The sequence below is a fragment of the Strix aluco genome, chromosome Z (genome assembly GCF_031877795.1).
Source record: "Strix aluco isolate bStrAlu1 chromosome Z, bStrAlu1.hap1, whole genome shotgun sequence".
Taxonomy (NCBI): Eukaryota; Metazoa; Chordata; class Aves; order Strigiformes; family Strigidae; genus Strix; species Strix aluco.
The window spans coordinates 60,655,366-60,683,177 of NC_133971.1; the positions used below are offsets into that span (position 1 = coordinate 60,655,366).

At 36.2% G+C, this 27,812-nt stretch overlaps 1 protein-coding gene across 6 annotated transcripts in view; it reads left to right on the forward strand.

Annotated features, from left to right (window-relative positions):
* HOOK3 (hook microtubule tethering protein 3) overlaps positions 1-27,812 on the forward strand; it is a 93,061-nt gene that overhangs the window by 21,556 nt on the left and 43,693 nt on the right. For 5 of the 6 annotated variants that reach the window (XM_074812075.1, XM_074812072.1, XM_074812071.1 and 2 more), the window contains exons 3-8: positions 4,016-4,088; positions 11,873-11,923; positions 15,040-15,172; positions 17,229-17,296; positions 26,129-26,191; positions 27,618-27,701. In XM_074812075.1, the coding sequence (XP_074668176.1) occupies positions 4,016-4,088; positions 11,873-11,923; positions 15,040-15,172; positions 17,229-17,296; positions 26,129-26,191; positions 27,618-27,701 (472 nt within the window). Of the gene's footprint in view, positions 1-4,015; positions 4,089-9,450; positions 9,546-11,872; positions 11,924-15,039; positions 15,173-17,228; positions 17,297-26,128; positions 26,192-27,617; positions 27,702-27,812 lie in introns of those variants that run through there. The other variant, XM_074812077.1, reaches the window with a different exon arrangement.

Consider the following 27,812-nt stretch of genomic DNA (forward strand, 5'->3'; position numbering starts at 1 on the left):
TTCCTTTCATCCCACTCTGGAGACTGTTTAGTACCAGGTGTCCCCCTCTTGTTTTAATTCTTTCTTCATCTGTTATACTGGCTTTGGTAAATGTAAGTGATACTATGTATTTTCATTTGTCATCTGTGTATTGTGCCCCACTTAATGAATTTTTCCTTTGTTATATTATACTTTGCAGCATGCTCTGTATGTTTTGACACATGCAGAACACTAAAGCCATGCTTTTGTGTATCTCTGGGGGAGGCAAATTTCTGTAAACAGAGATTTCTTAAAGCGTCCTACTGTACCACTGTTAAAATGAGTAATAATCATGAGTTATACTACATGCTCTGTGGGTTGGTTTTCTTCAGAAGAATATTTCTGTCTCTTGGCATCTATAATGTGGAGAGATGATCACTTAAATAAAGGAAAATTTGCATACAAAATAAGATGGAGATGGTATAAATGAGCACTGCTGAAAACAACATGACATGAAATGATACAGCATTAACAACAGCATAAGTATCTTGTGCTCTGGAGAAAAGTCCCAGGTATCTGCAGTACTATTCAGATACTAGGCAGCAAGCAATGGATGTACTAATGCTGTTATAAACCTGGAAATTTATCCAGTGCAAGAGATTGTCAAGTTTGGATCTAGGTTCAGGAACTTACTGAATTCAAAATAATTGGTTCAAACAAGTCATCTCATCATCATCATGATGCTCTAGTCTGTTTTCTGCTACCCTTGTTTAGTGCAGTATCTCTTCAAAATGAGCTGGTAGGTTTTGTAATCACAGCTGCTCAGTTCTCAACCACACATTTTCATATTTGCCTAGGTGGCACTTTTTCAAAGGCTGTAAAAAATGACAGCGTCTTTCTTAATGACATAAACTAAGGGAGTTCGAGAACTCTGAATATGATTGAATCATATTTCCCAAAGATTCAGCAGAGGGAGACTTGTTCGCAGCAAGGGCTGTGAATGACCTAATGTCTGGAAGCCCTTTTTAAAAAATATTTGTAGAAATTCTGATGGAAATTTTTTTTTTCAGATTTGATTTTCATTAGTTTGATAGAAAATATGTGGCCGTTTTTATTAATTCTGAACCTTAATTGGACTTTTGAGGACAGAAATTAAGGTATAATAGCAGAATAGGAATGATTCTGATGTTATTTGTGGATGAGGAAAGGATGATTGTTCTAGAATTGTTTGGTGTTGGTACCCAACATGTTGCTTGTATTCCTGGCAAAGTGTTTTTGTGATATGCTACTAATTATTGTGTAATCTGCATGGAGGTGCTTTAAACTGAATTGTTGCCACTATTCTGACCACTGTTATGTGTTGATAATTTAGAGTGGATTGTTTATCAGCTGCTGTATGCTTGGATACTTCCATGAGGTTTGTATACTTGAAAAAACAAATGAGATCTGTGGGAGAGGACTACCACACTGAGTTTAGATTTAATTCTCAGGGACCTTCCATATATATGTCTGATGACATATATAAAGGTGTAGGTAACTCAAGACTTTCATCAAGACAGTAAAGGCCAGTTGCTGGTCCATGTGTTATTTCTATTGCAGTAGTAGCTGAGAAAAGCTGCTTAGTTGCTATTGAAGTACAGGCTTCCAGAGTAAAATGAGTTGGAGCTGACCCTGAAATCTTGTTACTTTTCCTCACCTGTCATCCTTATTGTTGAAAATCAGGTATGCAGTATTAGCCACCCGGTCAGTCCAAACATAATTCTGCTTGTGGGCAGTTGTTTATGCTTACCTATGTTGCTTCTTAGAGTCATTTACAATTAAAATGGTAAGTCAAGAATTGGTATATTCATGGCACTGCAGCCCTGAAGCAGCTGAAGATGCTAGTGACCAAGTGAAATCCTTAAAATGATAGGATACAGTCCTTAAGAAAGCCCCATTGGTCTTTTTTGCTGGTGAAGCACAGATAATTAGGCATACCTGCTGTCTCACTCAGACTCAGTGCACAAACACTTTATAGTTGTGAGTCTGTTGTAAGCAATGTTCATTTGACTCTTCACAATTCCCAGAAGACCCATCTGAAAGGTACTAGGGTGCTTTTTGTACCCCACACCTCAAATTGAATCAAGTGGGGCTACATGCGGCTTGAACTCTCATTTTTTTCTCTACTGTCCATCTGAGTTTGTTGTGCTTGAGTGGAAAAATTAAGACTTTTTGCAAGGAGAGTCATTTTTTTTCATGTAAAAGCTGAATGTGAGCCGCCTTCATCTCTAGTAGCTCTTGTATGTATTCGAATGAATTTCATTCTTAGGTTTACATGTCTTCTGAGGGCAGAAAAGGCATTTGAAAGCTATTTGCAAACATCTATTTCAAAACCAGATGAAACTGGATAAGATACTGTTTTTTCTGTTTTGTAGTTTAAGATTCTGTCATCTGTGCTAGAACTGCACTGGTTTTGAATGGGAGTAATTTGGAGTCATCAACTTAACTAGTAATTAAAGCTGTTCTTCCAGCTATATGTTTGCGGATGCCATGACAGAGGAAAGGAGTTATGCCATAATCTTCACTAGAGTCTGTAACAGAATGTGTAAAAATAACAACTGGAATGTGTCAGTAGAGAAACATTGCTGTTTGTGATCTCTCTCCATTGCTATGTATTCTATCATGGGCTTCTTGCAGACCTTGATGCATTGTGAAGAAGACATTGTGAGGAAGATGGAGTACAGGAGATACTGTACATCAGATAAAAAGTGTGGCTACAAAGTCTGTGCCCTAATATAAGTACTGATGTAATTGCTGGTTTACAGAATATATGATATAGATGTCATTTGAATCTCCAGACACATCCATGGTTTTCTTGAGCTTTTCTCAAAAGATCTCATGGCATCTTGCCCTTAAAAAAAGAGCTTAATCCAGAACCCTCCCATCTGTAGAGGATACAGCAGTAAATCTAATAAGTACTCGGTGGCAGATGCAGCCATATTAGAATACTTCAGGTGAAACTCTAACCTGGTCTATCACACTGACCCTTAAGAGCCTTATGCTTACAAAAAAGGAAAGTTGTGGGTTTTTTTCCTCTGATTATATTAACTTTATATGTTGGATGAAATATGAGCCTTTCCTTATATTATGTTGACCTACTTCTTTAAAACCAGTTATTTCTAGTGCATTCTCTCTTCTTAGTTCTGACCATAGCATTCTCAAAATTCTTTATGATAGAAGGAAAATTTGTCTTAAGTGAACAGTAGAAAATGTTAGCCTTTTAGGTGACCTTGGAACTTGGGGGCAAGAGGGTCTTGGGAGTTGTCTTGAAGAAGCAATTTATGGAAGGTGCTTGTGAGAAAAAGGAAGAGAGGGAAGAATTTTTTGGAAATAGAAGTATACTCTATAAGCAGTAGCTGTTCTGTTCTTTATCTTCATTGCCTCATCAAAAGTGCAGAAGACAGAAAAAATTAAGGAAAGATGTTCATAAAAAGATTTGTCTAGGGTTACCATGAAAAGAGATTTGCAAAAACTGATAGTGTTTGGTAGATAAAATAATAGTAAAGTGTATTCTCAGTAGTAAATACTTAACTTCAGTGATACTTTTTAACTCTTCTCACTGTGTAAAGATGACGTGTTTTCAGTCTCAAGCTTCTCATTTAGAAGTTGAATAGTTGTAAGCAGCATATAGCAGTAGGGATCCATAATACGTGGAAAAGTAATAGTTTTTGTAACACTTGTAAGTAACACAAGCAAATGTTGCTGCAGCACCAGCTGATAAATTAGAGGAAGAAGAACTTACAGGGAGAAAAACTGGCAAAATGTATTCCAAGTAAAGCAGCTTCTTCAAAAGTATGAGCTACTCTTGGCACACAAATGAAGCTGTGCCGTCAACAGGGTGCAAGGCCTTAGAAAAGTGAGTAGTAACAGAATTCTGAACTACTATATACAAGCTATGTCAGATACAGAGGTAGTCATTTAAATAACCTCAGTTTGAGATAGGGGCTTAATCACTAAGGTATCCTCACAGTTTCTGTAACCTATTTTTAATGAATACTCTACATTTTTTGTGTTTCAGAGATCCAGCTTACTTTGATGAAAATTGGCTGAACAGGATCAAAACAGAAGTAGGAGATAATTGGAGGCTAAAGGTATTTGACTTACTTTGCTTGTCTGTGAATCTGTATTTCAGTTCTTAATACAGCATTGTATCTAAATAGTAACATATTTCTAGATTAAGACCTTGCTTTATAGTACAGCATTTTGAATTTTAGATAATTTTAATTAACTTGTTTTTTTATGCTGTTATAGTCCTGCACAGTTTAGTGAAGAAAAAACATTCTGAGTTTGTAAATAGTTTAAAAGGAAAATATAAAAATAAATTTTATGCATCAGTTACCTCTCTTTGTTTCTCAAATGTTGAATGAAAGATTTTTTTAAATGCAAGTGTGCAAGTAGCATTAAATAAAAAAGAGCTCTGAGAAGCAGCTGCATAAAAATAGCAGAATAATAAGCAATTTATTTACATAAAAATAGCAAAGCGTTGTTTCCTTTTACTTTGTCACCTCTGCTCAACTACTGAGCTTTAGGAAAGGAAGTCATGTTTTTTCTGTATTGTTTGTACTCAGCATGTTTTTTAACCAGAGTCTATTTGCTGGTTCATTTGTATCACTTGGTATTCTAGTACTTTCTCTGTAAACCTTAAGGCAATAGAATTCGGTGTTACAGCTGAGAAGCATTTTGGTTTATAAAACCTGAAAAACACATGCAGAAGTTAGTGTAGTTTCTGACCAGTTTTGTTCAGAGGATGATACATGTACCTTTCTAAATTCCCATTTTCAGCCTGACTACTTGGGGAAGCAAGGTAGTGGTGGTTTCTCTGTTAGTTCATGTTTACTATAAAACGGTTTTGTTTCAGCCACCAAAAACCCTTCTGAGCATCTGAGGTAGGGCTACAACTGAAATTCTCTAGTACTTACAGGCTTGTCAACATCACTGGCTGAATAGAAGGGACACACATCTGAGACAAGGATGGAACATAGTGCTGCTGTATATGTTGTTGATTTAGCCAGCAGACCTGTCAGCATGGTTTCTGCTGCCTGGCCAACTGTGTGCAAGTCTGGACTGCTTTGGAATGTTTTGTTGACCACGGCTGCCAGCAAAAATGTAGGTGCATTTGTGAGGATATATTGACTGGCTGGTGAATAAAAGACGTGATCCCTAAAAAAGCTTTGTTAGTTCTGCTGCTTGTAAAGCAGTTAATTTAAATGAACTTTTCAAAGAAGCATATGGAATTGCAAGTGAACAGCTGGATACAAGGTTTTATTTTTCTCTAAAATATTTCTGTGGCTTTTTCCTAAGGAATATTAAAGTCTTGGCTGTTAAATTTGCAGAACAACAAATTGCAAACTGTTTGTTATAGTAGCATTTCAGCTGATTGAAAGCAGAGCAGCAGCTTCTGTAACACTCATGGAGCTTGAGGCATAAATCTTTTTAATGTTTCCCACAAATTTGGCAGATACTAAGCCTTAGCAGGTGTGAATAAAAAAAAAAAGGTGGGCAATCTAGTAACTTCCTTATGTGATTGAACTTGGAAAAACATCAGGTCAAATTTCAGTTTCTTGTTGATGTCATTCCTTCTTGTTTTTCATATATCCATGTAAATAAGAACTGAAGACTGATTTTTTTGTTGTTGTTGTTTAAAAGAGATATATACTCCATTTTTTTGTATAAACTTTTAATATACTATTTCCCTTTTCATGAAGAATACTAAAAGGCACAAATGTGATATTTTAACTCTTATTTTGTAACCAGGAAAGTAATCCTACACTTTGCCAACTCTTCTTCTTTATATGTGAGTAAATACTATTAGTAATCTAGTTGTTCAAATGTCTATCAGTCAATCTGCCATTTATAGTATGACTTGTAGGAACACTTTCAATCTGTGCACTTCTATTAATCTGTCATTAGACTTACAATGTAGGCAACATACTTCTGCATGACTTGGTGATACAGCTTTCCCTTCATATTTTAAGAAGCACCATGAGAAATGATAATTGGGTTATCTCACTGTCTCAGAATCTCTGGGGCAGAGCATACATCAGTGTACGTAGCAGTTTGTTTTCCCTTGGGCAACAAAAAAACTTCTTACTGCTGCCTTAACTGCAATTTTATGTCATGGTAAAAAAAAAAATAGGCAAAGACATATCTGTTTCCTGATGTACAACTGAACATTTTAATATATGGTCAGAGTTTAACTGTACACACACTAGTATTTCATGCTGAAGGAGATGACATTTTGAAGATAAAATGGCCTTTATTGAAAATGGAAAACGGCATAGAAAATTCTGTTGCCAAAGTTTTGTGGGAATGAAGTTCCCTAATCAAGAGACAGGAATAGTTCAATGTCAAGTCATACAGGAATACCAGTGATAGAACAGAAATTTAAACAGTCAGTGATTTGATACACAATGTTAATTTTAGCAATTACAAAATAAGTTCAGGGGTGGACTAAAACTGGCACACCCCCTGCTGTCCCCTTCCATTCAGTGTGGTCATATCTAGCTTGGAAGAGGAAGGTGATACGTTGTCTGGCTTGATTTCTGACTACTTCTTCTGGACTTTTCTATTTGGCATTCAGACTACAGCATCAGTTTAAAGTACAACTTTATTGATGTTTATAGTAACAAGCTGTGTTTGTTCTTTACTGAATAGCACATTCAAACAATAGCAGCCACTAGACTTTCTGCAACTAGTGCAGTTCGAATGCCTTGTGTTTGATACAATATTGCAAAATGGAACTCACAGACTACTTAGTGCTGTTATCTAAGTAAATAAACCTGATTTTTGAGAATTAATTTTGACTCCCTGCAGTAGTACAGTTATGTTTGCTCTGAATTCTTCTACAGTACAAGCTGGATTGACTGGTGGAGTAATGGAAGCTAGTTTTGAGTGTACAGTATCATTTTTCTGCTACTTTCTTTTTCCTTTGTGAGGGAAGGGGCCACTTATTCATAAGCATATTTTAGAGGGTTTTTTTTTTTTGATACAGGTGGAAGCTGTCATGTGAATGTTCTTCTGCAAGCAAAAAGCAGAGATTATAGGGGTATTATAAGACAGCATTCTTTTCTGTGGAAAAGATAATTGGCAACTGATATATTTAATTCTGTTTTGATACCCTTAATTCCTAAGTCAACAGTCTCTCCAAATATAAGTTTAATGTGGGAATGCTCTCTGTGTTGAGAGCCACATTTAATTATTTTTTTTCTTGTCATTTAACTCAAGAAAGCATCTATATCTGTTCTTTTGGGGTTTTCTTTTTGCAGAAGACAGGTTGCAGAGAGATAACGCCCAGAGCTAGTGGTATAGTCTCTCTAGGCTTCATTTATATAATCAGTGAAGAGACAGGCTCCTGCAGAATGCATTTTAGAGCAGAAAACTAATGTATGTGGGGGGAAGCATGTATGCACACTCTCTCCCCCCCTTCCCCTCCTCCTGCCCCTTTTAAATGCAACCAGGAAGAATATGTACCTTAATGAGATATGATGCTGATTAAGAATTCTCTCACCCCTTGCAAGTAATTATCCAGGAAAGATACCTTTGAACAGCATTTCAGAACATGGGGTCTCCCATTCAGACACTTAAGGACCTGAAATGTACAAGGATGTCAGTTTGCACAGTCTTCAGCACAAACTAGATTTCAGTCATACATGTGATGTATGGATAAATGCAAAACTGGGGACTCACTGTCATAATATTAGGGAGAAAACAAGAGGTTAGATAAACCATGCTCCCTTTTTTTCAGTAATCACAAGCTTAAGGGCATTTCTACTGTCCACTTCATCAGGCTTTCCTTTTGTTGCTCAAGTATATTCATGAAGAGAGAAATCTAGGCAGACTTACAGACTATGGGACTTTGGAACTTGCTTTGGAACTAGTAAGTAAACTGTAATTAAATAAAAACAGATATTTCATATAACCGGTGAGGAAAAAAAAATAGAAGAAAAAACCCACAAACATTAAGTTGTACAGTGTTGCCAGATCATGTGTTGTCTTCTGTAACCCAGGACCCATCATCTCTGCTTTCATTCCAGACAGTTTATCAGGTTAATGCTGTGTAATAAGGGTCAGTCTCATACTGAACAGTGTATGCTAACTATGAAGTACTATACTACAGCCAAGATGTCAGTAAACTGGCAGGGTAATGATCATTTAACATAAGAAACATTCACACAGTTCTGCTGTGGATATTAGTGAAATGTAGGTGTTAAAAGAATGAATGTTGACATGCAGGTTGCATTTGTGGATGCATTAGTTCAAAGCGGGTGTTCTCTCCTTGGTAATATGAGATTGGGGAGGTAAAACAGGAAATGACAGATGGGAAAGAGATTGGAAATGGATAGAGATTCATCTAGAAATAATTAATCTGTTGTGAAAGAAATTAATCTGTTGTGAGTTGCAACAGCTTTTGAAGTAGAATAAAGTGTAATTGTCACTATTTTATTTTTTTTTCCCAGTAAGCTTCATGTCTTTTCCAACAGAGGTATGGGTGCAGGGAATGGATGTGAAATGAGTTGTGAGGGTAGTGTATTGTATGTGCTTTGTATGGAAAAGGAGGAAGTCAGATTGCTGATGAAAGCAAGTAAGTGTCCCATGGGCTGATCTCCAAAAGATGATACAGCGCTTTATATTCATGATCGATATTGGAAGTTCTATCTGTTGTCTTCTATCATTGCATGATTTAATGGACTTTGTTAGTTCGTAATTAGGTTTTTCCCATGTGCTTAAGAAAAAGAGAAAAAAAATTCTGAACAACCACCATCTGCTGTGATTTAAATTCTAATGCAATTGGTTGTCTGTAGCACTTTCTTGTGCTGTTGTTGTTCATTTTCATTCATCTCTGAAGTCTTCCTTTTAAGAACTTATGCTATGAGCTGACAAATGTTACTGGAGCTACCGAGTTGAATCTCAAAATAGAAAACAATTGTAGTAGTTTCCCCGTGGTGATCCTCTGCCAGTGGCAGTAGAACCGTCTAAGTGTATTCACTGCAGACAAGTTAAAAAAAAAAATCGAGACCCCTCTGAGTAGTACTGAAGATCATTGTTAAATTTAAGCCAGTCTATAAAGAAGCTGCTTCAGCCTTATAATTGTCTGATTGTGTGCCAGAGACAAAGATGGTACAGTTAACTCTTGAAAGCGTGTTATCCTAGTACTCCTTATTGACAGTGAAATAAAATAGTACCTCAAAGACAACACTCTTTTTTTCAGTTTGCTTGCTTTTTTCTTTTTCCGAGGATGCTGCCCTATATGTTAGTTTTGATCACAAATTTTGATCAATATTGATTTTATTGCCGCATCTCAACTCTAAGCTCTGTGAAAGTTATATGGAGTAAGATGACTCTTTGTGTTTAAGGGATTTTAATTCAAACAATGCTTACAAAGAAAGGGGAAACAAAGTATTTTGTACATGGGTACTTTCATTTTGTTTCTTATTTTTTGGGATTGTGTTCAAGTTCAAGGTTCCTCACAATGTTCTCATTGGTAAACTGGACTTAAATTCTGCAACACGGCCCTTGCATTTCTGTGGCACTTTCTGCAACAGACTCAGGTAAATTGCAAACTGCAAAATTTAATGAATCAAGTTTGAAAATTATATTCCAATTAGTGCAGTATTCTTTGTGGTGATCTGACATCAAAATAAAATTATTTACATTTCTTTAAATCCTTAAATCTACTGCAGACTTTGGTTATGCTTCTGCATAGCCTTTGAGAGGTAGTGGTGATTGCTTTTGGGCAGACAGCTAGAAAATAGTTGTAGTTCTTACAGAAACATAATGTGTTATGTGTAATATTACAGAAATAGTATGTGTTTGGGAGTAGAAGGTGTAAATCTGAAAGTAAACTAATTTTTATGCTGTTACAGGAGGAACAGTAAATATTGTTATATACTTGCTATCATGTAGCATCTCCAGTTCTCATTCTAGGTTGTCAGAATATTCAGTGTGTCACTTTTCAAGTCCAAGTGAATTTTTGTTTGTGTGACTTAATGTTCAGTGATTATGAAGACAAAGAGGATGTTCTTATATCTTAATAAGTGGTCAGCTTTTGCCATTTGTTTCCATAGGGAGTGGATTAAGAGGAATAAGATAATCAGATCATTATCACTTTGGATTTCATGGCTCAATCTTTTTGTGTGTGTGTAGCCTCTTCCTTTCTTGAGTTTCTCTTAGAAGAGACTGGATTTTGCTTTCATCACCTCATTTTGAATGTTGACTGTGTTAAGTGTTGAGTTTGTCCCTGGATTTCAGTATCATGTTTCCTGTTTTCTGTAGTGTTTCTTCAGATCTTTTGGAAGATAGATGACTTCTGTCAGTGGACAGAATGTCCTAGCTGGATATTTTTGGAATGTAATCAATAGAAGTTATTGTGGGCTTTAAAGACAGTTCAGATTTGAGAGTTTTTGCTCTCCATTATAGTTCCGCAGTTTGCCACTGGTGGCTACTCTTGTCAAGATTAGCACTTTGTGAATCCTAAGGCAGTCAGGTTCAGTCTTTGCAGAACCTGTTTGTAGATATCATAGAATCATTTAGGTTGGAAAAGATCCTTAAGGTCATTGAGTCGATAAACTGAACACTACCAAGTCCACCACTAAACCATGACCTTCAGCGCCACATCTACACATCATTTAAATACCTTCAGGGATGGCAACTCCACCCCTTCCCTGGGCAGCCTGTTCCAGTGCTTGATAACCCTTTCAGTGACAATATTTTTCCTAATATCCAACCTAAACCTCCCCTGGTGCAACTTGAGGCTGTTTCCTCTTGTACTATCACTTGCTACTTGGGAGAACAGACTGACACCCACCTTGCTACAACTTCCTTTCAGATAGTTGTAGAGAGTGATAAAGTCTTCCCTTAGCCTCCTTTTCTTCAGACTAAACAACCTCAGTTCCTTCAGCTGCTCTTCTGTCACAGAAGACAGTGCACTATTATCTAAATTCCTTGCTTAAATACTTGGACATTAATTTGTGGCAATCTGTAGCAGTTACTTTCAGCAAAGATTTTTTTTTTCTAAATATCACCTGTGAGATCCATTGGTCTTTTTTTTTAATTTTTAAATGCACTCTTTATCTCAGAGACTTGATGTAAATGGATTTTTGCTGCAAAGAGAGCAGTACTCAGTGCTAGTGAAGTGTGGCATAGATTCTGTACAGCAGGAGACATTTTATTGATGCCACTGTTTATGCAAGTGAACAGAAGCTATCTTCGTATGGCAGTGAAGGCATCACTGAGAAATGTGAATTTTGCCTTTATGTCATAAGACAGACATTCAATTGTAAAGAACTGGCGTAGGGGGGACGAACAAAAATGAAAGAAGTAAAAGGAGTAATTAATGAGAAAGTTAATAAATTAAGGTTGCACAGGTTGGGAATAAAGGAAGATATTGAGCTCGTTTTGGTTTGGAAGAAGAGGTTTATCTCTGCAGAAAGTAGATCACTAGGATACTTTAAGAGAAGAAAAAATGTTTTGACTTGTAGATATAAAATTTTTAATTAAAAATATATATTATTATATTATATATATAATATATATATTATAAAATAAATGTAGCACAAACAAGGTTTCCAAAAAAGATTCATCCTTTAGAGTCTGATCTAAAGCCTATCCAAGACAATGTGATGTTTTTCATAAATTTAAATAGGTTCTGTCAATTAGTAATGATTTGTGATAAGGTCTGGGAGTCTCATCATAAGGGACTATTGCATAACTTTCATGATTCTAAATTAAACTGCTCAAACAGAAAGTCCTACTGTGCAAATAGATGTAATCGTATGATTCTTTTGTGTGATTCTTCTGTGATTGCCTACTTCAAGATCATTTCTCTGTAATTTATTCCCTGCATTTGTTGTATTTCCTTCATCTTCTTGTCAAATAGGTAAGCAACTTGAAGAAAATTTTGAAAGGAATATTGGATTACAACCATGAGGTAAGAACCATTTTAAGTCATCTACATTCCTTTTTTGTTACATATTTTAGTTAACCTATTTAATGTAAATTATATTCTACTGATTAAGTTTTGAATTTTTCTTGCAAAGTATTTGGCATACAGACTGTTTCATGGTCTATTCTCAGGTGTTAGCCTTCTCTAAAACTTTTCATCTGATTTCTTGAATACTCAGAGCTTCCAGTGGGGTCTGATATGCAAAATCTGTCATACAAACAATAGATGTCTTTGCTGACTATGTTCTGATGATGGACTTTAACAGTAACTGTGTTTGATTTTTTTTTTTTTTTTTTTTTTGTCCTCTGCTCCAGCTAAAGACTGCTTCTTTCCTTTATTTTCCTCTTAAGGAGAGAGAGTAAAGATAATTTTCAGCCTTTCCCCACATTAAAATTTTCAAGGAAATGCTTTAATCCTGGGATATTGGGGTCTGCCCTTGGTGTTCTCTCTTAGACTGTTGAGCAAACTCAGAAGTAAACAACTCCAGAGGAGATACAATACGGTATCTTTTTCAGTGGTGAATCTTCAGCTGAAATATGCTTTTACTCTCAGTGATGTTTTGAGGCAAATTGATCTGTACAGGCTGCAGCACAAAATCCATAATATGTACCAAAATATGTACATTCTGGACATTGCTTGTCTCAAAATATTAGCTTGTCATAAATACTTTGAAGAGGAAGATATTTATTAATAAACTTAATTCTTTAAAAATGAACAGATTTTCAGAAAGGAAAAGTTAGACTCATAAGCTCATATTCAATAAATGCTCAGGTATCCATGTTGAAATAAATTTTGAAAATTGATGGTTAAGCAAGCTGGTCATAACTGACAATTCTAGAAAGAAGTAAGTTTTTTGTTATAAAATATTAATATTACTATGGAAATGTCAACTTCTTTTTGGCTCATTGGTATGTATGATGATTAAGTTTCTGGTGTGAAAACTTTACTACTAAACAAGTTTTGAGCTGTTTCAATCTGATTAAGTTCTGCAAAAGTAATGCACATTTGTAAGTTTGGCGGGATTTTGGTTTGGTTTCTTTTTTTTCTGCTGAGGCAGTGCTTGTGTTGATAACGGAGATGATCTGGATTCTGGTATGAATCCTGGTTATGTTTTCCTCAACCTGATTCCCTCTCCTAGCAATCACATTCTACAAAAACGTAGATATGAATGTATATGGATTTTACCTGATGTAGAGAAAAGACTTTAAAAAGTGTATATGCTAATTTTGTTGATCTCCAAAAATTCAAAAATTTGTGTTGCATTCAGGAGGACAATCTTTCAATAGCTGCCTTACATTGCTGTCTGTCAATTATAGTATGGAAGAACAAGAAGCCAAAGTTTACCTATTTATAGTTTGTATGCTTTGTTATGCCCCAGTAAACTTGCTGCAGAACTTTGCTGCTCTGGAATTGAAACTTTCATTTTTTGTAAAGGTCTTTTATATTTATTTTTTAAAAAAAGCAGAAAAATGATCTTTTTTATCTCAGGATATTTATTCCAGAGTCTATACTTCATTTCCATATTTCTTTCAATTTTTTTTTAAATTAAAATTGTATCTCATTTTATTTCAAAATCCTCTGTTTACACCTTCACGTCCTTGGCTTCTTCATAGTGCCTGCTGATATGCCTCTTCCCTTCAGCCTTTTTTAACAGCAATTATATTATCAGTAACTATGAAGCTGTTGTTGTAGTATTAAATCCAGCATTGCATTTGAAAGAAATTCAGGAACTACAGATCAATATATAAATACATATCAGATTTATATAAGTCAAATAATATTGTGTTTTACTGTATTATCACAGTCTATATACAGTGGTAATATTTTCCATTGTGCTTGATGCATTCATAGAATTAGGGTTTTCTCACTAGTATGACTTAAAGAAGCCTTTTCCAACAAGAATGAATCTGGGTCCTGTAAAATATACAGAGAATTTTAGTAGTGTGCTCATTCTTTGAGAAAACTGTTTAAAAAATAATAATGCCACAATACAAAAACCACCATACAAAACAAGTACAAACACAACCACAACGTTTCCACAAAGCCCAACCCTGGAAAACTTTTGAATGGCTTGATTTCCATGTATTCTTCATACACATCTGTTAAATGTTTTTTTACAAATACCTTTACCTGATTTTCTGTTTTTCTTGAGTAATAACACAAAAAAGGGCATCCAGCAAACAAATGGCTGATTCCCTCTGTAGTCATTGTTTCTTTATTGCACCCTGCTTAAGAAGTGACAGTTTCTTTTTATCTGCAATTAATATGTCAGAGAGGTGTTTAATTCCATGTTTCATATTCATATTTTCAACCCCCTGAAAGCTCTTTATGAACAATTTAGCAGAATTGTTTAATTCCTTCTACTGACAATCATTAATGTAAATCCTTCTTAATTATAAATCAGATTACAGTAATGGTAAGTCACATGGGGTTTTTTTGGTGTTGTTTTTTTTTTATTTCTTTCTGTATGTGGGCTGTTTAATTATGTAATGTACTACTACGTCAAATTCTCTTCTATGGAACCAGCTTTCCTACCTCTGAGACTTGCTAAATATCTCTAAATTTTCTAAAAGTGTGAAGCTAAGTGATTGAGTTTTTTACTGTCAAATTTGTTATCCATCAGTGCTAGACACATGTATTGTATAAGTTAAATATTTCAATTTCTGGCTTTCTAGTGCTAAGAAGTATGATATTTGTGTATAATATTTTATGCTAGATAAGATATTTTTAGGCGTGAGATTTTGTTTAATGGAATGGTTTTTAAAAAGATTAATTATCACTGTGCTGTTGATCACCATGGAAGCCTGCCTTTGTTACCTTTCTTACCTGAAGAAAAAAGTCTTGCTAAGTTTGAAACTAATACTTTTTTATTAGTTGAAAGAATCAGGTTTGTCTTCTCTGAAATATTAGTTGTGTCAAGCAGTATGATTTAATATTTGGATGTTAGGTGTTAGGCAATTTAGTTTGTTTTAAAGATTGAAAACTATGTTAAAGTCTTAGTGAATTGCTCTTGTTGATTCTGAATCACCTTTGTATTTTAAAATATGTGTGTTTGTATATATGTAGTGGTAAAAACATGTATGTACTGGGTCTTTATGCAGATTCTAGGGCAACAGATTAATGACTTCACCCTTCCTGATGTTAACCTGATCGGAGAACATGCTGATGCTGCGGAGCTTGGAAGAATGCTTCAGCTTATTTTGGGATGTGCTGTGAATTGTGAACAGAAGCAAGGTATTAAATTTTGAAAGCATGTTTACTCCCAGGCAGTGAATGAAAATGTGGCTAGCTGTGTAACTACTTAGGGGAAGAACTGTATTTCTCAGGCTGCTGTCAAGAGACATGTATTTTTTTTCAATGATGACATTATTTTGTCCTACAGATAATAACTGTTGTTTTGTTATAAGCTTCACTAGTTTTGGAGTCTCAAACTGTGGAACTGGTTTTGCTTCCAACATACATATTTTCAGTTTTTGTTTGCTGAGAAGAAAAGGCACTCTACAAAGGAAAATCCTTGGGCCCACCCTTTAACGATTTATGAGGTAGATCGGGACAGTTAAGAATCAAAAACTGTGATTGTTGAACTATTCTGTGTGACTCTTGGTTTTATGAATTCATTCCAGTCAGCATCTTACTACAGTATGGCCAGCAACCATCAGTATGACGGGGGGCTGGTCTGAAGATAAGTCTGATGTGATTTGGGACACTGTAGTTTCTGAGACTTTTGCATGAGGTTGGCAAATAGGAAAAAGTAATGTTGGCAATCATGCCCTTCTGGTCAGCAGCTGACAACCGAGCATGATACCTTAACAGCATCCAAAATATCACTTGAGACATCTGTTAGACAATTGCATCCCACTTCAGCAGTCACTGAAAGAGACTTCTGCTTCTCTTGACTCCCATGGCACCAACTGTCTATCTGACCTGAACAAGTAAAGTAGGGACCCATTCATTTTTCCTGCAGATGCCACAGAGGGTGTGATGAGCAATGGAGATGCTTGGTGAGATGTCCCAGATCTCATGCTCTAAACTGGCTTTGGGTCCAGTGTGTCTTATTGTTACCCAATTACCTTAAATTACACTTAATTCAAGCCAGGTTAAGGTAACAAAGCAACTACAAACATTTATTCTTAACACTTAAAACAGGAAGCATAGGAACATGTTTATAAAATACACATGTGGGTAAATAAAACTGTGTTTACTTATTTACGTTAAACCTGCATCAAATATCTGTCTTTTCCTGATTTAACTCAGTTCCTTTCTGACAAAATGGCAGCCAGGGTTTCAGACCTCTTGTCTTCCTCTTGCATAGTGCATCTTAGCTTATATAGCTAGTTCCCCCTTTCCAGTTTTCTCAGGTGTCCAAATCACTTTAATTTCTCCCTCTGAAATTATTTTTATTCTTCCCTTAATCAGGAGACAGTCTGGCTATCCTATTAATTAAAATAGAGGTAATTTTCTTACATGAGTACATAAATAACTCTGTTTTATTAGGCTTCCTGTCCTCGGTTTTGTGTAAAATTATCTGCCTTCCTTTTCATGACTATTTGGCATCCTCAAGTGGGAAGTATATCTTATTCCTATCTCCTAAGAGTATCTCTTACTCTTTCAGTCTGGACATTAAAAATGTACATGTTTGAACAGCCTAGTTTTATGTACTTTGAGGTGACTGATTCCCAGCATCTTCCTCTTGGACAAATCATTGAAAGAATACAGGCTGCCTGTAAAAGTGGTCATATTTGAGGGGAAACCATATGATACTGGGCAAGTCATAAAATCCTTGACATGATCTAAATACCAGAATGTGTCCTCCTAACCACTGTATCATCTTACAAGGTACCTGTTGTGTAGCTCACATCAACACATAGGTGAGGAATAAAAAAGTGGAGGGAACTTATTTGTGATATAGCACAGAAGTAAGAACAGAAACCAAGAACAGATGTGAAAATGCCTTAAAATGAGGATGCTTTAGGAAGGCTGGACATTATTGTTAAACTTAGGGAAAACGACAACCTATGCGTGGATCATGTACATGTATAGCCTGAATAGTTTGGGAGCAAAGTGTGGAAGGGAGTGTGAGATGCCAGAAGGCAAAAAATGGATTTATGTCTGAACAGACTTCTGATAAAGTCTTGTTGATTATGTTGGGGTGGGACTTGACTGGTGATTATGCATTTCAGTGTCATCTGTGGCACCTCTAGTCATTTTGTAGGAAGGATGCAGCTTCTGTCTTCATGTTCAGTGTGACTTGAATTTCAACAGTAACATTTCAGAATGCTCTTATTTTCAGAGTACATCCAGACCATAATGATGATGGAAGAATCGGTTCAACATGTTGTCATGACAGCCATTCAGGAGGTATGCTGGGATGCCCACAGTGTGTAAAAGTTCAGCCTTTTAGTATTTTACAAAAGTATGCTATTTCCCACTTTGGAAAAACTTAGTTGGAAGTAAAGAAAATGAAGAGCATAGGTTTTTGCCATTTTACATTGAAACATACCTTATTTTTCCTTAGAAAAACAAATCACTAATCACTTCATGTCAAGGAACTCTGTTTGAGTGTCCCACTTTTCTTTAAATCTAGAAGATTGAAACTTCTGGATATTTTTGATACTGGTTCCCTTTCCTCTACCTTTCCCCCTCTGTGGCTCTTGAAGTGCACAAGACTGGTTTTATATGAGTAACCAAATGTTGTAGAATTTCTTCAAAATTTGTAACTCGAAACTGCAAAACTCCATGAACTGTAAATTATTTATTTTACTTGACAAATGAAAAGAAGGAAACGGATAGCAGAGTATTCTTTTGTCATCCTTAGATATATGAATAGACTAATGAAGGTATTTGTGCTAATAATGTTTTTACAAGTTAGTAAGTATACTGCGGTGTATTTTGTAAAAGAGCTGTTCAGTAGTAAATTAAAACCACAGTGGAAATTAAACTACAGTGTTAGTGACTGCTACAGCCATAAAGCCCCTATGTGACTTCTTAGGACCACAAAGTGCCTATAAGTGAAGTGCCTTTCAGTCTTCATAGATGGAGGTTTACTGCAGGACAGGCCACTAAGGAAAGCAGGAAATTGCTTGTAATCCCATTTCTTCTGAACCCAAACAAGAGGAACTAAATTCCACATTGCACTGTAGAGCAATATCAATTTTCTGTAACATCTGAATAGAGAAAGAGATGTCAGTGAGCCTACAGGGACCCCATCCCCTATTATCCCTTTCACCAATGCTGTATACACACAGTTGTACATCCTGTTGTCTGTGTGTGGATGGCTATCTATAACATTGCAGAGAGGACTTTTGAAATTAGCATTGAAAGAATCCTTATGCTAAATCATCTTCCAGTCAGTGCTACCAAATACGAGTTTGCCTGAGTTTTGGGATATTTTACTTCTGTATTCTTTTTAACTGTAATCCAATATTTTGGTGGATTTTTCTAATATCTATTCTTTTTTTGTTTTTCTAAACCCAACTTTCAGCTTCACTTTATTCTGCACTGTCTTAAAACAGAAAACCTCTTATCCTTTCCCCTTCTGTTGAAAATATCCTGTTTGTTTTTTGTAAAAATCTCCTTCTTCATTTGATAAAATAGCCAGATCTGAAGCAGCCCACAATTTTCAGCATTCGATGAGTAGGCATTTAACTTGCTTAGTGTTTGGGTCCTTTTCCAGAGGTGGGCAGTAGAAATGGGAAGAAATCACAGGATGAGGGTCTGTTCTTCTGGAACAGATTTTTGAAATGCAGTGAATCAAAAAGCTTGCTATTCATGTACTGGTCCAGTTCTGAGTGATTTTAGTTCTACCTTCCAAGCTACTGCAAAATCCAAGGCATTCAGAACCAAATGAAGAGAATGTCAGGTGCTTAGTGGTCATTGAAGAGGTTATCGAAGAGGTTTGAGAGTGGGACCTCCCTCCATTATTTCTCAATGCTCTTAGGAGCAACTGGAAGCTGGCAAAGATTTCCCAGTTTTCAGGAAGGAAAAGGAGGACAACTCTGGCCTGTCAGCCTCCCTTCAGTGCCTGGCAAAATTATGGAGAAAGTTATTTTTGGAGTTACTGAAAAACTCCTAAGAGACAATGCAGTCATTGGTCATAGTCATCACAGGTTCATGAGGGGAAAGTCCTGCTTAACCAACTTAATTTCCTTTTATAACAAGGTTGCCCATCTACTTGACCAAGAGAAGGCAATAGATGTGTGGTTTTTGGATTTTAGCAAAGCATTTGATACTGTCTCTGTCAGTATCCTTCTAGACAAAATGTCCAGCATACGTTTAGACAAGTCCATAATACATTGGGTGAGCAGTTTACTGTTGAGTCAGGCTCAGAGTCACAGTAAATGAACTTACAACAGGCTGACAGCCAGTCACAAGTGGGGTTCCTCAGAGGTCCGTTTTACGACTAGTGCTCTTTAATGTTTTTACAAATGGTTTGGACGCAGAAATTATGTACATTAAGGAAGTTTGCTGATGATACTAAACTAGGAAGAGCTGTGGACTCTCTCAAGGGTAGAATGGTCTTACAGGGAGATCTGATAGACTAAAGAGCTGGGCAATCACCAGCCACATGAAATCTAACAAAAGCAAGTGCTGGATTCTCCACCGGGAACGGGGTAATCCTGGTTATATGTACAAACTGGGGGACAAGAGGCTGGAGAGGAGCCCTGCAGAAAGCGATCTGGGGGTGTGGGGTGATGGCAAGTTGAATATGAATCAACAGTGTGCCCTGGCAGCCAAACAGGCCAACCATATCCTGGGGTGCACCTAGCACAGCATAGCTAGCTGGTTGAAGGAGGTGATTGTCCCACTCTACACTGCACTGATGAGATCCACTGCGAGTACTGTGTGCAGTTTTGGGCACTTCAGCATAAGGACATTAAACTATTAGAGTGTGTCTGGAGGAGAGTGGCCAAGATGGTGAAAGGCCTTGAGGGCAAGACTTAGGAGGAGGGGCTGACGTCACTTGGTTTGTTCAGCTTTGAGAAGACAAGACTGAGGGGTGACCTTATTGCAGTCTACAGCTTCCCGAAGGGGGGCAGTGGAGGGGGAGGTGCTGATCTTCTCTGGTGACCAGCAACAGCACACGAGGAAATGGAATGAAGCTGTGTCAGGGAAGGTTCAGATTGGTCATTGGAAAAGGTTCTTCACTGAGAGGGTGGTTGATCACTGGAACAGGCTCTCCAGGGAAGTGGTCAAAGCACCAAGACTGTCAGAGTTAAAGTTGTGTCTGGACGATGCTTTTAGTCATATGGTTCAGTTTTAGGTAGTCCTGTAAGGAGCAGGGAGTTGTAGTTGGTGATCCTTATGGGCACCTTCCAACTTGAGATATTCTATGATTCTAACAAGTTTAGATCCAGAGAGTCTTTTCAGAGCTGAACCTGCAGTCTGTGTCTTTGGAGGGGTGAAGCTTCACTGGTTTAAAGGGGTTTTTCTATTTCTTGGACTTGGACTAGCTCTCACAATCCAAGTGACTTGGACTAAGCAATGTGTAGGAGACACCAAAATAAAGTGCCTAGGAAAGTAGCTATATATGCATATTTGAAAAGTTGGTATGTCACCTAATCCAAACATTTCAAAGCATTTGACATGCACGTGCTCTTTCTTCAAAATTAGGTATGTAAAAAGATATCTCTAAGCTTTACTGATGTATTATGTATTCATCTTTCTGTTTCAGCAAAGCATATAACTGTTTTTTGGTGATGCTTTCATTTTCATAAATCATCTTACTCATGAAAATATTTCATGAGGCACAGTATAACAAGCTTCTGCTCTGTTTTTTTGCATGAAGAAGCTGATTTTTAAATGGAAGAAGGAACATTTTATGTTTTAAATTTTATTTGGTTATTTCAATTTTTTAATAACTCATGACTCTTCAGCATTTCCTTTCTTCATTAATTTGTTTAAAATAAAATATTAATAACAAAATATGCCTCATGCTCAATAAAGATTTTATAAATTGAGCAATACTTTTCTGTTATTTTTTTCAGTGCAGTTAAATTGACCTGGTGTGTTGTCACCACGTAGATTCTCAGATTCTAATCTGCAGATACACATTTCTAAATGCAAGCTGTGCACAAGATAGAGGAAGAGCAAGAGTTATATAGTTATCAAAAATATTGCAAAAAACCCCATATAAATTATGTATTGTATTATATATTCTGTAATATATACACCTATATTCTGGTTATATTATTATAATTTGTTGATACTTGCAATTAATGTATTGCTATGTATAATAGAACATATTTTTAATTTCATAATTTGCAGATTTTTTTAAAGGCCAAAAATCTTTCCTTACAGAAATATTTTTGGCCATTATGTATTTTCCTTTTCCTCCCCTTTCCCCTTTCCCCTTTCCCCTTTCCCCTTTCCCCTTTCCCCTTTCCCCTTTCCCCTTTCCCCTTTCCCCTTTCCCCTTTCCCCTTTCCCCTTTCCCCTTTCCCCTTTCCCCTTTCCTTGACTTCCTTTGGAAAATCTGCTGTCATTTTCCCAAGTCTCTATTTTGAGCAGCCAAGTTCATTACTGATGAAAGCAGTAGCTGGGGAAATTGTTTGCCTTTGCTCTTTAGAACACCTGCAAACTGGATCAATTTGCAAATGTCTGTGCAGGTCAGGTTGAGAACCTCACAGAAAAGTCTTAACCACAAAATACTTAAGGTAATGTCAAAACTTGCTTGGGGAACACAACAAAAGGTACTTTCTGACTGGATTAATACCAACTGTGTTACTTCCACAAGGTAGAAACTGTTTGATTTTGTTGTGGTTTTTTTTTTCTCCCCTGTACTTTGTCCTGACTCTTTTAAGGCTCATATTATCTGAAGTAAAAGTGGGTTTTGAATAGCTAGTAAATGATAGAAAAATATTTCTTTGGGTCTGTCATCAGTACTGGAGGAAGAAGGTGGTCTTTATTTTATACCATTAAAGGATACACACTGTGTCATTCATAACCTTGACTCTTAAAAAGCAAACGAACAAAAAGATGTTTTAAAAAAGAAAAACAACCTTCTGAATACAGAAGCTGGGTTTTGACATTGTTTTGTGGGCACTTGTACAACATTAGCAACTTATAGAAGCAGCATTTCAGATAAAGCAAATGTTTTGAACTTTTGACATCATCAACTAAGTGGTGCAGCTGCATTTGCAAAATCATGCAAATCATGGGGAAAAAAAAAGCATTCATAAAATCTGCATGCATGAATAACCTGAATTGTGATAGTTTTACCCCTTCCCTAATCTTTATGTATCCATGACAACACGTCTTGTTCACATTTCACAAGCAAAGCAGTTAAAAAGTGATGTTTTAATAATATAAAATTAGCAGATCTACAAGTATTTTTTTAAGACATCGTACCAAAGCTATGAGCATGCAAATATATACATGTAAAGGATTAACAGGAACTGACAACTGCTTCTAATAAAACTACACAAAAAATTATAAAAATTGTCGTGTTGTTGAGGTTATTGTACCATTTAAAATCCAGACTAGCCTCTTCACCACAGAATAAGCTTTTTTGATTTTAAATGGCATTTTGATTATTTGAACAAATACTTGTGCTACTGCAAGTCTTCGCTCTAAATATGAAAAATAAACAAGAAAAAGAGCAAGGAAGTAAATGCTAATTGCTTGCTTTTTCACTGTGGGAGGCTCTTAAGCAGATTTTTCCATCTACTGTAGAGGCCTAATGCAATTGCTTGATCTTGCAGGCACTTTTTTAATTTCCCTTTTTATAATTAATTTACTTGTAACATCTCTGCGTATCATCATCTATTAAAGTTACATGTGAAAATAAATGATAATACTATACTTAAGCTAAATTGTCAGTTTGGAGATGAAAGCCAGTTCCAGTGCTGCAAAATTGTGAAGGCAGACCTTTATATCCACCTGTAGTTTGCTCCTGAAGAAATGAAAGCTTGCAGCTGTGGAGGGAGAATGAGAGGGCCACTTCCTTCTGCTTTTTGTTGTCTTGAGTCAGCCAATTGATATGTAAATGAAATAGTTTGGCACTTTAAACTCAAAAGTATTGTCATTGACCCATACCTCTCAAGACCGTGTCTTCTAATATCACACTTGCAGATTGCATGTGAAGCACTGAAACTACACCAGTATTTCAGGAATTTGTCTGAATGTGAGCTTGTAAGTAAAGGAGATATAGCAGAACACAGTAAGGAAATTTGCCTTTAAAAATAATAATAACCTACTAGTATCATCAGATTAGTATTTAATATGCAGGTAACTGATGAAGTGAGCATTTTGAAGCTCTAAACTTCAGTAGAATCAAAGAATGCCAATTGACAAGAAACAAAGTGAAGAATAGGGGAAACTAGCCAAGCCTCTGTTACCTTATATTTTTTAGGTGGTTGGAAGGTGTAGTGTGTGTTTTGAGTTGACATACATATCTGTATGGAATCCTAAACCACAGCATTCATTAAAACTTTTCTTGAACTCTTCAGGAGCTCTTACTAAAGAGAGAGAAGGTTGGACAGGTGGGTGGAGTTGGACTCTATTAGCTGTGCTGTTTACAGTGAAGTGTTTGCTATTAAGCGGGGAGAAACCAGGTAGAGGCAAACCAGAAGCAGAGCGCAGTCAAGACATTTGCTTACATATACCATTGTTCTCTCCAGTATGTGAGGAGATGTGTAAGGAAAAGATGGAGGCACACCTTCACCCTGATAACTCTCCCTTTTCACCCCACTTCTTAACTTCAGTTTAGTTGTAACTGATGATCAGAAGTTAGATTCCTGTATTACTTGTGAGTAATCAATCTTGTTCTTGTTCCTTGTATGGTTGTGCTACATAGCACAATCCCTTAGATTTCTTCTTTAGCATCCCTACCATACCAGAGGCCCTAAGATTGCAAGATGTTTCTTGTTGCATTATGTCAGTCATCTGCATGTATGTCAGTGGCTTTTGCTGTCAGTGCCTTGTGTACATTTCCCATGACATTCCTGATGTATCCCGTGGAGTTAAATTCACAAATTCTGTGTGATGTTCATGCTACACCCACACCATGTATCTCCACCACCTAATCCTTCTCCAGTTAATGTCCTTTTTTCTGGACATTTCTGTGAAGGATTCTCAAGGTGAGGAAGTTTTGGGAGAGATGGCAAAACTCCTTGAAGAATAAAGGTATTATGTTATTGGCCTCGGCCTGTGTCCTTTATGGTAATCCCCAGAAAGCAGCAACACCACAGTGACCTCTAGTGAGTTGTGCAGCCTCTTGTATTCCTCCTACAGTAAGTCTTGGGCAGGCCTCTTAAGCTGGGTTTCTGAAGAGGAAGTTGTGCTAGGACTAGAAAGGAGCGCTGGCTGTCAGGGACATATTGTTTTACACTCTTGTAGATTGCATGCAGGCTGGGACCTGCCAGTTAGAAAGTACTGGCTTAGTGGATGGAACTTACTTAGTGTCTGAAGTGTGTTTAAACAGTGTTGTGTGATACAGAATAGGGAGAAGACGTCAGTATTTGCTTAATATGGATATCCCTGTTAGTCATCTGGAAAAGTATTTAAGCAGTAGCTAGTGAAATGGAGTAATTGAAACTTGTATAAACATCACAGAGCGGAGAGGGATTGGAAATTCTTGTTTTGGATGACAAAACGATAATCAGATTAGAAAACATGGCCCTAAATTAAATACAAGTTTGTAATGCCACTCTATATGGTAATAAAAATGACACATGGCTTCATTTTTAGGTGACAGCTCTGAGTCCATGGACTTTCTAATTACTGTTACAGGGAATCTGGACTTCATGGAATGCTTCATTTCAGAGTAGTTTGTCACTGTAAAGATGTAGACAAAATGGAAGGAATTCAGCAGTTAGCAACAAACACCATCCAGGTCTGAGGAGGACTGTTGGGGACAGATAGATGAATTTAAGCATGTGGTATGCAGCTAAATCACAATTAAGGAGATGGGGAAAGGAAGAGAAACATAAGTGTATAAATATTTGAATGATGTAAATGTCAAACAGATTTTTGTCTTGTCAACAGTGGTGTATACAGAAAGGGTGGAGAAGGAATGAAAGCTCTGTGCTGTGTATCTTAGGAGCTTTGCCAATGAAAAGTAATGCAAAAGACCTGATTTCTGGAAGGAATAAAGGAAGCCCTGTTTCTGGAGAGAGTAACCAGACTGAACAGGATACCTTAGGAAAGAAATCTTGTCCTGATTTTGGTTGGGATAGGGCCTTTTTGATTGTAACTTCAATGAATTGTGTTATTGGAGAACTTATAAAACATTTTGTGTTTGGACAGACTTACAGAAACCAACAGTGTGGTTCTGTAATGCTGCCTTTTGAATTAGTTACAGCATATTTCGTATTTGGAAGACCGTTCCTTTTTGTGTCTGACAACCTTCAGTAAAAACTTTACCTTAGTATGTTTGCTGGAGGTAGGTGGGAGGAGGTCTTTGGGCTACAACTTCTGTTATCTTTGATTTAACTTTTAACTATCTATATAGCTGATCAGTGGGTTACTGAAGGAAAACTTACTTTCTTATCAACACTTTAACTTTTAGCAAGCACATCAACCAATTTGAGGGACTTTTTTTTTTTTTTAAAAAAAAAAAAAAATCACGGCTAAAGGTAATGTTTCCAAGACTAAACCACTATTAGCCATTCCTGCAATGAAATAGGTTAGTATACAAGGAATTGTAATACTCATTGCAGGAATAGGTCTGTAAACTTGCTTTTTAAATTTGCAAATTACAGACAACTCCAGAGCGGAAATTTTGGTCATCTTTGTTTTGCACAATTAGCTGCGATAGAGATGTTCCCAACTTTAGTTAAATAAATAAATTGATACGAAATTCCAGGTGATCAAAAAATAAAAACCACTGGCGGAGAACAATTAAAGGCAGGTCTTGCATGGTGTGTTGATAGCTACCATCCACTGTCACTTCAGTAAAATGCTTAGCAGAGTGTACTGTAGGTATCATCATGGATAAAGAATGTACATTTTTAGAAGAAAAAGACATGATGTAAGATTTCTTTTATAGTGCTTTAAATACTATACATTCTGAAGATTTCTTTCTGTAATTGTTTGTGAATATGTCATATATAAAAATTAATTTTAAAACTTCTGAATGAAGTCAGATTAAAGCTCCCAAAAGTTAAAATCAGCTGGGTATTTCACTGAAGCTTAGTTTTTAATATAAAAGTAAATCCTTGCTTTTTCTAATCCAGTGTAATCTAATTGCAGTTGATGAGTAAAGAGTCTCCGGTCACTGTTGGAAATGATGCTTACGTTGACCTTGATCGTCAGGTATCTAAGACTAGATGTTTCTTTTCCATCAATCGTAGCACATGGGTGGCCAATCATTTTGCTTTATTAAGTCTGTCTTTTTGTCTTTAATCATGAAGGGATTTTATGGGATAATCAAATAATGAATGTAAAACTAAATCTCAGTATTTCAAGTTCTTTTGCTTTATAAATTGGTTTTATCTGTTTTGTGTATTTAAAGGAGAGGAAAAAGTCAGTTTGGAAAACAGGTTTAGCTGTATGACATAGTATAACAAAACTGCAGACAGATACAAATCTTTGGGTATTGAGAAAGAAAGAAAGTAGTATTTGAATAAAACTTTTTTGCCAGTTCCTACTTCCAAAGTCAGTTTAAAAAAAAAAAGTAGATGTGGCTCAGAAATCCTTAAAGGAGTCCTGTTACAGTATATAAGAGAACTTTCCAAAGAGAATCCTTCCCTGTTTGATATATTTAAAGAATGTGCAAAGCCAATTGTTTTTTTTACTAGCTTAACCTCATGCCAACACTGTCCTTGTTCCTAATTTTTTTTTCTAATTGAGAATATAGTGGTGTTCCCTGTGTTCATCATTCTTTCTCTGCAGATGTATGTAAATTCTGGGAGATAGAATTAATTTTTGTATGTCAACAGGCCCTTGAGAATTAAGCTTGTAAAGATAAGATATGATGATGCTGATTGAGAAAGCCTACATAAAATTCATCATATATAATAATACATATCTATATCTCTATATATGTAATATGCATGCACCAGTTTTAACAGACCAGTTTTCTTGTAGCTATGTATTTATGTTATCTTAACTGCATTCATATGCAAGCTTGCAAGACATGTATCTTTGAACATAAAGCCTTTGAAGGGAAGTATCTGAATATTTCCCACTGCTTACAAGATTAAGTGCCCTTTTTCAGAGGTGTAGACTTCTCCCTCATGATGTTAGTTGTATTCCTGTTGTGCAGTAAGAGTAGCTTCCAGTGACTAGAGAAACTTTACCCTAATTGTCCATTCCCTGCATTCCACCTTCCAGTCCTTTCTGTATTTTAAAAGTAGGTTGAAAACTGAAATTATGCACTCTTTGCATCCGTAAAGAAAAGTGGTATTCACAACTTCTTAGTGTACAGAGTTGATGAGTTTTTGAGACCCAAGTTCTCCAGGATTTTTTGACTCAATTCATAGAATAGATGTGATAATTCTGATGTATTTTTGTAAGACCAAATATTACTTAAAGGTATGTTTACCTTTTACTGTCGCACGAACTGAACAGTAATCATATCTCCTTCTTTGTTTCTCTGTAAGAGCAGAATTGCCTCAGTTTTCCAAAAATTTAATATATTACCTAAATGTAAAAATAATTTTACAGTCATGTAGTTCAGAATATTTCTAGACACTTTGCACAGAGTGATGATACCGTAAATGTTTGTTGTTTATGGTAGCTGAAGAAGACTACAGAAGAATTAAATGAAGCACTAGCAACAAAAGAAGAAATTGCCCAGAGATGTCATGAGTTAGATATGCAGGTAGGTTTGCTATATTGTACATATTAATTTTGAAGTGGGAAAGAGATATGTTAATTTTTAGGCAGCTGAAAACAGTAAGTATAGTGTGGAAACATACATTTTTAAAAGGGA